The sequence below is a fragment of the Phalangium opilio genome, unplaced genomic scaffold, assembly GCF_054372755.1.
Source record: "Phalangium opilio isolate 3A_F unplaced genomic scaffold, DU_Popi_V2 ptg000043l_1, whole genome shotgun sequence".
Lineage (NCBI taxonomy): Eukaryota > Metazoa > Arthropoda > Arachnida > Opiliones > Phalangiidae > Phalangium > Phalangium opilio.
The window spans coordinates 3,340,072-3,353,061 of NW_028324167.1; the positions used below are offsets into that span (position 1 = coordinate 3,340,072).

The following is a 12,990-nucleotide window of genomic DNA, read 5'->3' on the forward strand; positions in this document are numbered from 1 at the left end:
ATTGCTGGGGAAACTCTACTCTCTTGCTATACCTCAACCGTATTCTTAGTCTACCAGTATGATTTGTAACATTTGTCCATATCAAAGCTGAATCATACATCGCCACACAAAAAGCAAATGTCCCCAAAACATGGAAGCCACAACCCAATCACACATAAGCTAGGCTCGTACTTGTTCATCGCTTTCGATGATTTCACTAATATTAGCATTAACATTTTGTACATTATTGGGTTCCTTATTAATAGATATGCCTACGCCTACAGTACTTTCAATAGAACATTTATTTAATGCATTATCTTTCGTACGATCATGGCCAACTGGCCTCGTGGTAGGACCAACATTTTGCGTGCTAGAACCTGTTCCAGAAACAGCTTTTTTTTCCGCGGCTAACGCTCTTCTCCTTTCATTTTCTCGTTTCCTAAATTCAGGATCTGACCTTTTTGCCCTCATTCTTTCCCTTGCCTTTCGTTTTCTGATTTCGTCTTTACTTAAATTATTATCTTCCTCCATTTACTTATTAATCAGTTAAATACTCACAAAGGTTGGCAAAATCAATCGCCTTAAATACTCACACAGGTTGGCAAAATCAATCTCCTTCAGTAATACGTAAGGCTTAATTATATTATTTGCCGAACAAAATTAATCGAGCAAATTTAACACTTAACTTCTTCCTTCGAAATTCTATCAAAGAATGAATCAACTGTTTAAAAAAAGGTTTTTTTCGCGAATAGGGCGCTATCATACCAACAGCAATTCCGTCATATTTAAAAAATATACATTGCCAACACTTTTTTCAAATAAAGAATGATAAAAGTGCGTAAAAAAGGTCTTTCACAAATAGGCCTAGGGGGCGTATAAACTAAACAGCAACAACGCTCTACAGCTACACTAATATTACACAAACAAGGAGTACTATAAACCCACTACTGGAAGCGGTATTTTTATTCAAACGTAAAACAATTTCGCTTAAGCTTAACATCTCTAGACATGGGTAAAAATGTCTCTATCACTCCTAGACATTATAACTCAAATTCATCTGATTATGTTTTAACAAGGTTAAATCTAACTGGGAGTAAGATGAAAGGAGTAGAAGCTTATCTGTCTAAGGAAATATGAAATTTTATCTTAACAGTTCGTTAAATCATAAGTTTATAACGAAAAAACGCGGAAGGGGAAAACGAGCAGACAACTGCGATTTTTGGGGGTAGAAGGTTAAGAGCGCCATCTGTCGTCCGTGCCAAAGTTGAACTTCCACTCGAAACGCAATGAGAAAGTGGATAAAATAATGCCATCAGCTATTTAACTGCGTCGATATATTTAACGACTTGACCCATGACATGCCCATAACACTGGCTTCTATGAATCCTATTTATTCTTGGATGCTAGGAAACTTGGTAGACGTAACAGTCTGTACCAAGTACCCAAGCATCCTTCAATAAACGCCTGGCAACATTGTGGTACGCATGGTACAACTAAAAAATAGGATGTGTATCTATCTTTCCAGTCACTCCAAGTCGTTAAGCCCTCATTACAGAGGATTTGAAACACTATCGTAATTCCAAGTGTCTCGAATCTCTACGTTCCTGTCCATTATGAACAGTGCTGAGAGAATGATACATCAGAAAGAGCCATTCAAATCGAATTGCCGAAAATATTATCCATATTTTCATTTCATATAACAGAGTAAAAATTATTATGGTTCTGAGAGGAGCTTCCCATTTTGGTTGTTGTTCTCAAAAATATATCGCAATGCACGGGCCTAGATAGATACAGGAGGCAATGTAGGAAATATAACGCAATGCACGGGCCTAAAAAGATATAAGAGACAATGTACGAAATATAACGCAATGCACGGGCCTTGATAGATATAGGAGGCAATGATTTAACGACTTCGCTACTTGGGTTTATCTTTAATATTTAAATAAATATAATTATTTTTAATTATTTTAATCGCCAGTAAATAACTTTAAAAATAGTTAAATCGTTTAAAATAAAGTTGTTCCTATTATCTTTCGAAACTTTGCTAATATTGACGTTTAAAGTGAAGGGTACCCCTCTTGCCCGCTTTTTTCAAATTTTGGGATATATATACGTTTCGTTTCCATTATAATAATAGATAAAAACGCATTCGCGTGAACCTTTGGTGGAAGCCCTGCCATTGGGAGGCTAGACGATTCTCGTAACCCTAGCCGATCGCCGCGTATATCTTAAAACCAAATAATAGATAAAAACGCATTTGCGTGAACCGATGGTGGAAGCCCTGCCATTGGGAGGCTAGACGTTTCTCGTAACCCTAGCCGATCGCCGCGTATATCTTGGAACCAAACGATGACGGAGGAAAAGAAGCCAGAATGTACTGACTGGCGTCCATGTGGAATGGACAAAAGACCTGAAGATGGTGGTGCATTGAAGCTTTTTATCCATGTGGAATTGACGAAGAACAGAAGATGGTGGTGCATAGAAGCTGGTGTCAAGGTGAAATTGACGAAGAACAGAAGATGGTGGTGCTTAGAAGCTAGCAAGTACAGACTAGTGTCCATGTGGGATGGACAAAGACTAGCAGATTGTGGTCCTTAGAAGCCAGTTAGTAAAGACTTGTGTTGGTGGATGAATGGCCAAATTTCCGTGAACCGCGAACGCGTTCCGGAAATCGGGTATTTGTTTGCTCCAATACGCAAACTGCGAACGCGGTCACGTGGGGTCTGACAGACACACAGACACACAGACACACAGACACGGCTGGTGTAATACCTCTCCGTGACATACGTCACTCGGAGAGGTAAAAACTATCTTTTGGGTGTTTTCTTATATTACACCCTTTTAACACGTTTTTGAACACTTCCCTCTCTTAGAGTGCACGTCACTTTCTCAACGCAATTAAAATTAAGACTGAAGTTACATAATATTAATTAAAGGGAGGGTGAAGAAGAAAATCAAGTGATTTTTATCGATTCTTCTACTAATTATAAGATCAGTCTGCATAGTGAAACATCCAGGAAATAGCACCGAAGGATTTTAAAACTACAATTAGTTTGAAATTTTATGGATAATTATAAATAAAGACCTCCGACCAATCGTGTAACGCCCTACCTTTTTATCAGCAAAATTATCGTGGCACGCTCCATGCCTCGGGCCACGATTGTCACGTCGCGCCCAAATTTTATCAAATCTCGTGATAAATTTGATTCGACACGGAACGTACCTTACCACGAGAATTTTGTTAGTAAAAAGGCAGGGCGTTACGCAATTGGTCGGAGGTATTTATTTAAAAGTAACGCGTATTAAAAAATTCAGTTTTTTAGGCATTTTTATGAAACATCAATTATTTTAAAAAATCTAATTTTTTTCACCAAAATTTAATTTTTCATCGTTAACTTGAACGAACGCTTCAGAATAGGGCTTCAACTTCCTGTGGAGCATTTTTTGTGTAAAAGATCGCTAGCCTAGCCATTGGCGCAGCATTTCTTTGTTGGAAAGAATTAAAATTTCACCAGTCTTGCGGGCTTTTTTTGTGGGAAAGGTCGCAAATCTTGCCATTCTTGCAGTATTTTTTTTGAGAGAATTGTCGCCAAAGTCGCCATTCTTGCCTGTATCTCTCGCCTGTATCCAGAATTGGTAAGAACGTTTTTTGATCAAAATTTCATTAAATTGGTAATAATAGTATTATTTAATTATGAAAAGAAAATTGCCCGAATTTCTAATACATAAAACGATTGTTTTTTGTCAATTTTGGAGGGATGAAAAATAAGAGATTCTTTTAGGAGCTCGAGCAGTTTCCACGTATAGCTTGTATATATTATGGTGACCATGTTAAGATTATACGCTTAGTAAATAATTTTTGTCTAGTTCATATCTGTTTGCAAAGACTTTGAACAGTTAGATGAAACCCCATTCTAGGGCCGTGCAAACATTATCTTTTTCACTATTCGTCGAATATCATTTTTTTCGGTTTTTAAGGACATATATCGGTGCGAATTTAGAAAATTAACAAATAGTAGTAGGTTTAAAATTTTGGACCTTATACCGGTTGAAATCAAATTATTCAATTACATACCAAATTAGCGGAGAGGAAAAGCAACGGCATCTAGCTCATAAAATCTTAATTATGTAATAGGGAATAGACTTAACGGCAGTTAACGCCCTTCTACAGCGGCAGCGCTGGTTAAATACCAAATAGTTTTGTCCAAATTGTGCTATGGAAGCCCCAAAAGTCGAAATAACTTGTTTCACCACTTTAAGAAAGTTGAATTTGTAGAAGGCTATTTTACGCCTAATGCTGTCGAACACAAAAATCAACTAGGACGTTGTAGGTTTAATTAATGTCTGAATGCTCTCAAGTAAAAATTAGTTGTCTCATCACTTCACTTTCTATTTAATCTCGGGATAGGAAAAGCCTTATATATTTATATATTATTATACAACAAAAATGTAAATTTTGGGGTATATTTTATACAATTATTATTAGCAGGTATTCAAATCATATTGAGAGAAATCTCTTATGTAATTAAAATTTAAGTACTTACATTCAAGTAAATATGAATTTATCTTAATTCTTTTTATAAAATATGTATAGTGTCATTTTAGGAAAAAGGCCTCGGAAAAAGGGTTTTGTGAAATGTTTTGGGATGTTAGATTTTGGTTACATAAACCAAAATACAAAAACAAAACAAGAAGAGTAGTGTTAGGTTTGGTAAAAGAGGAAATGACCATATCATTCATCCCTTAAACTATGATTAATATGGAGGGAACTTGAAATTTTTCTCTAGTACACCAATGAAACCAATCATTTTATGTAGGCCATGACATTCTTTGTGTGTACTATATGTGGACTGAAGCGTTTCACACCTTTGGATTGGCTAAAACACACAAGACTGCTTCACTCTCACGAGCCAAATCGACAATTCAAATGCTGTTTTACTGCTTGCTTAAAAATGTTCAATAGTTACGTGTCTCTTAAAAGTCATGCATACAGAATGCATATGGGGAAAAATTTGATTACCCAAGTAAATTTAAACAATGATGATGGGAATGATTTCAAAAATGATGAAAGTTCATTTTTAAATCAAAACAATGATGCCATAGTCTTAAATGAGAAAGACCCTGAAGAAAATTTAGAGGTTTTAGAGAGAAAAGCAGCTCTTATGATGCTGGAATTCCGGGAGAAGCATAAACTACCTTTAGTGGTCACTTCAAGCGTAGCAAAAAGTTTCTCGGAATTATTAGAGGACTGCTTTACGTTTTGCCTAAACTTTAACCTTCCGAATCAAGAAATAGAAAAAGCTAGACAAACTGCACAGTCTATATTAGGAGTTATCAAAAGTACTTACTTATTGGAAAAATATTGCAAGGATAATCTAAACCTAATAGAACAAATAGACTATATACTGGGCTCGAAAAGAGTTAATAACAAAGTATTTAAAAAAACATTAAGTTATGTTCCCTTGATTCCAGTTTTAAAGCATTTTCTTTCTCACGCGGACGTGTGGTCGGAGATTTTTAAGGAAAAAATAAACAATGACTTTCAGTATCTAGTCGATTTTGATGATGGAGAAATTTGTAAGAATCATGATCTATTTAAAAACGATTTATCAATGCTTAGACTTCACTTTTATATGGACGAGGTAGAATTCAAGAATCCATTAGGTGCAAAAAAAGGGAAATACAAAGTAATCCTTATTTACTTTATAATAGGAAATTTAGGTACCTTTTTCCGGAGCAAACTTAGTTGTATTAAGCTGTCTTTAGCTGTTAGATATCCGCTCGTAAAAGAGTATGGACTTTCAAAAATTTTAAAACCACTTTTAGATGATTTAGAATTGCTACAGTCGACTGGGTTTGAGATAAATGGTAGAGTAATAAAAGGAGCAGTGGCTTCAATTTCTGGCGACAACCTTTCTAGCCACTTTCTTGGGGGATTTTCACAATCATTTGCAAAGGGCAGAATCTGTCGTTTTTGTATGATGAAGAAAGAAAACATATCGGAATGCTTTGAGGAAAATAACATGATTTTAAGAACCGAGGAGATTCACTCGTATCATCTTAATGCGATTTTGGAAAATCCAGACAACTCTTCAATTTATGGAGTTAAGGGCCCTTGTGCATTTTCAGTTTTACCACATTTTAAAGTGACAGAATCGCTACCACCCGACATTATGCATGATTTCTACGAGGGTGTAGTTCCAAATATTCTTAACCTACTTTTAAATTATATGGTAGATAGTGAATTAATCTCTCTTGAAGAAATAAATTACAAAATAGAACACTTTAAATATGGTGATCTACACAGTAAAAACAAATGTGTCCCAATTACAAAAAGGTCTTGAATTGTAGGGGAAATCTTGTAGGCACAGCTGCGCAAAAGAAATGCCTCTTATATTTCTTCCCTTTACTTTTTGGATCTTATATACCAGCTAATGATGCTTATTGGGATATACTTCTAGTGTTAATAGAAATAGGAGACATTATAACTGCACTAGTTATAGATAAAAATTGGCTTCCTTATCTCTATGAATTGGTAATACAATTTTACACTATGCTCAAAGAAATACCTACTGCTCGCTTTATACCAAAAATGCATTACTTAATACATTACCCAAGATTACTCGGGCAGTACGGACCTTTAATACGCTTGTGGTGTATGCGTTTTGAAGGGAAGCACCAGTATTTTAAAGGTATCGCGAGCATTTCTCGAAGCTGCAGAAATATATGTTCAACGGTTACGAAAAGGCACCAGTATCTTCAGTGCTGGGAGCAAAGTGGAAATTTGGGATTGGAAACAGGGGATTATGTGAAACAAACAAAATTGCCCTTCAGTCAACTTCCAGAAGGGTTAAGGAAAACGTTAAGAAATCATTTTAATTGCGAAGCCGAAATTGGCCAAATTGTATCAATATTACGTAAATTTTCTGTAACTTACAAGGAGGGCTACATTTACGTTGTATCACAATCTGGCGAACTATTTCCCACATTCTTGAAAATTTACTTCATTGTTGAAATTAATGAGAAATGGCACATTTGTGGTAGAGTTCTTTACTGTTCAAAGTATTTAAGGCACCATAATGCTTTTGTCGTTAACGAAATACGCGAAACTTGGCACACTATTCACCCTGGCGAAGAACTTGACAGCAACCCACTGCAGTGTTATTCTCTCAACGGAGATGACTTGATCATCTTAAATCACAAACTCTGTAATAAAAATTAAACGTTCAACTTTCTACGCTCAGATCGATGGCTCTTCTCTATCACGTCACTTGCAAGGAGAAGAAAAGAAAATTTAGTTGTGAAGCAATTACCATGCAAGACTTGATCGAAAGTTTAGAAAAGCTATTTTCTTGCAAAATCAAAACTTTGCAAGTGTTTGATAGCGATTTCGAAGATTGGGTCGATTTGGATGTTGGAGAAAGCCTCCCGGAAAATAAATCAAAAATTAATTTGATAATTGAAGAAGGAAATGAAGTGTAAGAAAATTGAAAATTTGGGTTTTTTTTGTAAACTTGAAAATAATTTGAGTTCACAAAATAGCAATCAATCTGAAAAAAACAATGAGGCAATCGAAGTTGTGGTTCCAGGGACATCCGGTGAAGTGTCTGAAGATTTGCCAAATTTATTCATTAGAAAATTGCCAACCTTCTACCGAATCCCAACTCTACCTCCTACTATATTGGATCTCATTTCAAAGAAAGATTCAAGGGTATTCCAAACATCAAACTCTTCTCTTATTATCAATGTTTTATTTCAAGATGCAAACAGATTTGTTTGGCAAAATTAAAATATAAAAATATATATATTGTTAAACTTCCAAATTAATACTGGTTTTATTGTTCCAAGGTACCCAAGTAGTCGAGAGTACAACGAAATTTGTCGGCAGTTAATTACAAAACATCCATTTCTAAAGGATAGGCTTGTTGGTTCTCTTGGCTATGTATGATTTTACACATTTTTTATATTGCTCATTATTTCTCCAAGAATGTGTTTAGCTATTAGGATTTAGTAGGACTACTAAGCTGATTACCTAATTACTACCCTATATGTTTTAAAGTATTCTTTCCCAAACTCAGTAATAAATAATTGTTAAGGAATATTTAATTCAATTTTGGTAATGTTAGTACAGGTGAAAATAGCCCGACAATTGATGTTTGTCAATTTAGTGTGAATATTTTATCTACACAGGGAACATGGAAAACTGCGTTAGAGAATAAGTTCCGCCATGAACGCCTAAAAAACAAACATGTGCCAGACATTGCAGCTATGGCTGGAAGATTTAAGTCTAAAAGACCTAGAGCTGTTGAAGAAACGGACGAAACTAGTGTCATGAAAAGAAAATTATCAGTCAAACCAAAATCACAGCTCGCCACACCAATGGTGAGGTATTGGGAATTGTTACCTTTCATTTGTTTTAACTTTTTATATCGTTTTTCTAGGCTGTTGCTGGAATCGCAGAGGACATATATTCCATTAAAAGCCACATTGAGGCATTAAATAAAGAGTTGGAAAAATCGAAACCGGACCAAAATATTTTGGAAGAGAAGATGTTCAGAACAGCTTTTTATCGGCAAGAATTTGCTTTCAAGCACGAGTCTGAAGAATTAATTAAAGAGTTTCCTCTTTTATGCCAGAAAAATGAGGTATTTCGAGAACCAATAGCGAATGAAACTTTTAAACAAATATATGTTCTCCCATCGCCTTCGTTGGTCTATGGCATTTTTAGTGCATGGTCTTTGTTAGCCCCTCCTGGTCAGAACAAAAATGTGCCCTGAAATAGCTTCAAAAGACTTGATTCACTTCTATATGAACCTTAATTTGCTCTTAAAATTATACGTAACAAGCCTATTTTTCTAGCTTGTGAAGGAAATGAACAGGCTTCACAATATTAGACCATTAGCGGAAAAGCTGATGGTTCACCACTTCAAACCCTTGGCCCATCTCAAAGGAGCAAGGAAAAAAATGTAAAAATATTACTCAAGGTACTAGAAGAGAGTAGAGATGTTTTGGCGGCTGATGTATTTGAAGGTAACCTTTTCGTAATTTATACACGATTTAACTTGGAGGGTGCTCTACATATTCTTTCTTCAAAATTAGTTTTGGCTTTACACCGCATAATACTGAATACACTCTTTTTAAGTGTCTATACCATAGTACTCCTATTTAGTTTGAGAGATACCAATGATAAGGGTTTCTTTAAAATGGTTGAACGGAACATATGAATAATAGAACTGCAATACTAATAATATTTGTTTCAGAGCGAGAGCTTGATGCAGCTTTGCTGCTTCTTCCCTGCATATTTAACGAAAGTTTAGTATCATGGATTGCATTTAAAGTTAGTCAATGTTAATAATTTTTCAGTGCAGATGTTACACAAATTATGAAATTTGAACCATTGATTTATTTTGAATAATTCATGCACCTAATATATAATAAAAAGAAATTAAATTTCATTTTTTCAGGAAGCAGTTGTAAATACTCCGACCAGCGTATTTTCTGAAGAGCAAGCAGAGGCCATTTTTATTTCAACATATGAAGTGAAAGTTAATGGAATCACATTTGAAGTGGGAAGTTTAAAAATGGCAGTCACGTCATTATTTAGCGCCTATTACGCAATGCAATTGCTATTCGCTAAATCTTTAAAAAAAAAAAACAATGGAATAATTGTATTTCGCATTGAAAACAAGGAAGTGACTGCTCCAGTTTTGAACGTGTACAATAAGTTGAAAGGGTAATTTTGATCGTAATAAATGAAATTGGTTAAGAAAATGTACTCTTATGCCTATACTATCCTATTATTTGCTATTAGAATAAAACTCGTTTGAATGCCAATATCCAATACTATTTAAATCCCGAAACACTATCATTTGAATGCTAATCCGATCATATTTAAACCAATAAGAACTCTCGTTTGCATGTTAATCCAAGCCTACTTTAACACAGAACCAGTCACGTATGAACGCCAAAATGGTTTTCGTTAGGCCTAGTTTGAATGTTAATCCAATCTTATTATAACGCAAAAACGGTTTAGTTTTAACGCCGAAATCGTTCTCGTTTGAACGCAAACAACGCTCTCATTTTAATGTTAATTCAATCCCGTTATAACGCAAAAGCAATAAAATATGAATATTGAAGTCGATCTCGTTTAAACGCCAAAATCGCTTACGTTTGAAAGCTAAAAAAGCTCTCGTTTGAATGTTAATCCAATCCCATTAGAGCGCATAAACGGTTAGGTTTGAATATTGAAATCGTTCTCGTTTGAACGCCAAAATCGCCCACGTTTGAACGCTAAAAATGCTCTCGTTTGACTGTTAATCCAATCCTATTATAACGCAAAAATGGTAAGGTATGAACGTCAAAATCGTTCTCGCTTGAACGTCAAAATCGTTCTCGCTTGAACGTCAAAATCGTTCTCGCATGAACGTCAAAATCGTTCTCGCATGAACGTCAAAATCGTTCTCGCATGAACGTCAAAATCGTTCTCGCATGAACGTCAAAATCGTTCTCGCATGAACGTCAAAATCGTTCTCGCATGAACGTCAAAATCGTTCTCGCATGAACGTCAAAATCGTTCTCGCATGAACGTCAAAATCGTTCTCGCATGAACGTCAAAATCGTTCTCGCATGAACGTCAAAATCGTTCCCGCATGAACGTCAAAATCGTTCCCGCATGAACGTCAAAATCGTTCTCGCATGAACGTCAAAATCGTTCTCGCATGAACGTCTAAATCGTTCTCGCATGAACGTCAAAATCGTTCTCGCATGAACGTCAAAATCGTTCCCGCATGAACGTCAAAATCGTTCCCGCATGAACGTCAAAATCGTTCCCGCATGAACGTCAAAATCGTTCTCGCATGAACGTCAAAATCGTTCTCGCATGAACGTCAAAATCGTTCTCGCATGAACGTCAAAATCGTTCTCGCATGAACGTCAAAATCGTTCCCGCATGAACGTCAAAATCGTTCCCGCATGAACGTCAAAATCGTTCCCGCATGAACGTCAAAATCGTTCTCGCATGAACGTCAAAATCGTTCTCGCATGAACGTCAAAATCGTTCCCGCATGAACGTCAAAATCGTTCCCGCATGAACGTCAAAATCGTTCCCGCATGAACGTCAAAATCGTTCCCGCATGAACGTCAAAATCGTTCCCGCATGAACGTCAAAATCGTTCCCGCATGAACGTCATAATCGTTCCCGCATGAACGTCAAAATCGTTCCCGCATGAACGTCAAAATCGTTCTCGTTTGAACGCCAAAACGCTCTCGTTTCAATGCAAATGCAATCATATTTGTAAGGCAAAATGACCTCATCTGAATGCGTCATTAGCGTGAAATTTTGAATATCAATGTTAGTATTCAAATATGAACGTTTCGTAAACGTGTACAATTGAATACCACTTCATGCGTTCATATTTGATTGCTAATGCGTACCACCACAGTGGCAAGGTATTGAACGTTGAAACATTCAATTTGGAATGCTCTTTTTTTACTGTGTAGTAAACGTTAAAATATCAACTTCATTTTCATTCGCCTCTATCCGTGTCGTTACTAGAGCGTTACGTAAAATCGGAACTTCATTCGACTCTAAGTCATTAACTCCTGATTGATTTAAATTCCTTTCACTCGATGTGTTAGTAAGTGAAGTACTAGGTTGATTCAAATTATCACGTGAAGTACTTGGTTGATTAGTTTTGCTAGATGGGTCCACATCATCCTTCCCTCGATCGGGGTAATTATTTCTCAGTTATTTTAATCGTTTATGAATGGTTAAATGTTTTTCTAATCTGTAACAGCGGGAAAATGTCGCGCCGCAAACTTTACAAGTTAATTTGTTTCTTTGATGAGCTTCGCGTGTATGTCTGTTTAACGTTTTCTTATAACTAAACTCCCGATTACAATCCGGAAAGATGAAATTCATGATGATGACTGAAACTTGAAGTGCGGGTCTTTTCTGGAGAAGGATGGTATTTATACATAATCGTGAGATAAATTTTCTTATGTCTTGTATTCCCAGAGGGGTTTTTTTCTTTTTAAATCGCATCCCCTCTTCCTCTAATACTTTGAAAAATAATCCACATTTTAGTTTTTATAGGTCAGGAAACCGAACTGTCCAGACACGACATATTCGACTAATTTTTTTTTACCACTAACACACCACCCTCTGATCTTTACGTCGTAAAAAACCTTACAATAGATTCTCATAACCATATTGTATTCCCGGAGGGGTTTTTCCTTTTTAAATCACATCCCCTCCTCCTCTAATACTTTAAACAATAACCCATTTTAGTCTTTATAGGTCAGGAAATCAAACGTGTCCATTTTACCACTAACACCCCCCCCCGATCTTTACGTCATAAAAAAACGGGGACGCTTTTTATTAGCCATAGAAAATACTTAGTACGGGTTCCCTATGGGAAATAACATGGTGGTACTGTGAAAAACTCCATAGGTTTAACATGGTGGTTCTTGGGTTAGGACCCCCCTTTTCTCACTACTCGCATGACTCATTTATATGGCGTTTCAGCGACATATTTGGGCGTTTTAAGGCTGGAACAATGCCACAAGGGTATCTTTTGGGCGTTTTAAGGCTGGAACAATGCCACAAGGGTATCTTTTGGGCGATAGTGGTTACCCGTTACAGCCATTCCTAATGACACCCATTCTCCACCCTGAAACACCAAATGAACAACGCTATAATCAGCGTCATATGTCAGGTAATTGCATTTTGAATTTTTGATAGATAAATAACATAGACCATTCTGACCAATAACGCAAGTGATAGCTATTGACTGACATTAACTATTTAAGTGATAGTTGTCACTTGTGATATTTTCAAAAATATTTTAAACTATTGGTCACGTTCATACCTGACATAATCAAAGCTAGTGTTGCTGTATTAACTTAGTCAATTAATTGTTATTAACATTTAGGTCGGAATGTTATTGAACGCGTCAATGGCATTTTGAAGATGCGTTTCCGATGCCTTGAAATGTCAGGAGGTGCCCTTTG

The 12,990-nt window shown here is 36.1% G+C and overlaps 1 protein-coding gene across 1 annotated transcript; it reads left to right on the plus strand.

Moving 5' to 3' along the window:
* The first annotated feature begins 7,227 nt into the window (after positions 1–7,227).
* LOC149677681 (uncharacterized) lies at positions 7,228–9,716 on the plus strand. The gene is made up of 8 exons (XM_089837365.1): positions 7,228–7,457; positions 7,522–7,758; positions 7,828–7,921; positions 8,170–8,361; positions 8,421–8,747; positions 8,874–9,009; positions 9,240–9,316; positions 9,444–9,716. The coding sequence occupies exons 1-8, from the start codon at positions 7,228–7,230 to the stop codon at positions 9,714–9,716; spliced, it is 1,566 nt and encodes a 521-aa protein (XP_089693491.1).
* Positions 9,717–12,990: the final 3,274 nt, after the last annotated feature.

Coding starts and splice junctions, on each gene's coding strand:
- LOC149677681 (XM_089837365.1), top strand. CDS start 7,228: ATGGCTCTTCTCTATCACGTCACTTGCAAGGAGAAGAAAAGAAAATTT. Junction 7,458..7,521: donor ATTGAAGAAGGAAATGAAGT/GTAAGAAAATTG, acceptor TTCACAAAATAG/CAATCAATCTGAAAAAAACA. Junction 8,748..8,873: donor CTCCTGGTCAGAACAAAAAT/GTGCCCTGAAAT, acceptor TCACAATATTAG/ACCATTAGCGGAAAAGCTGA.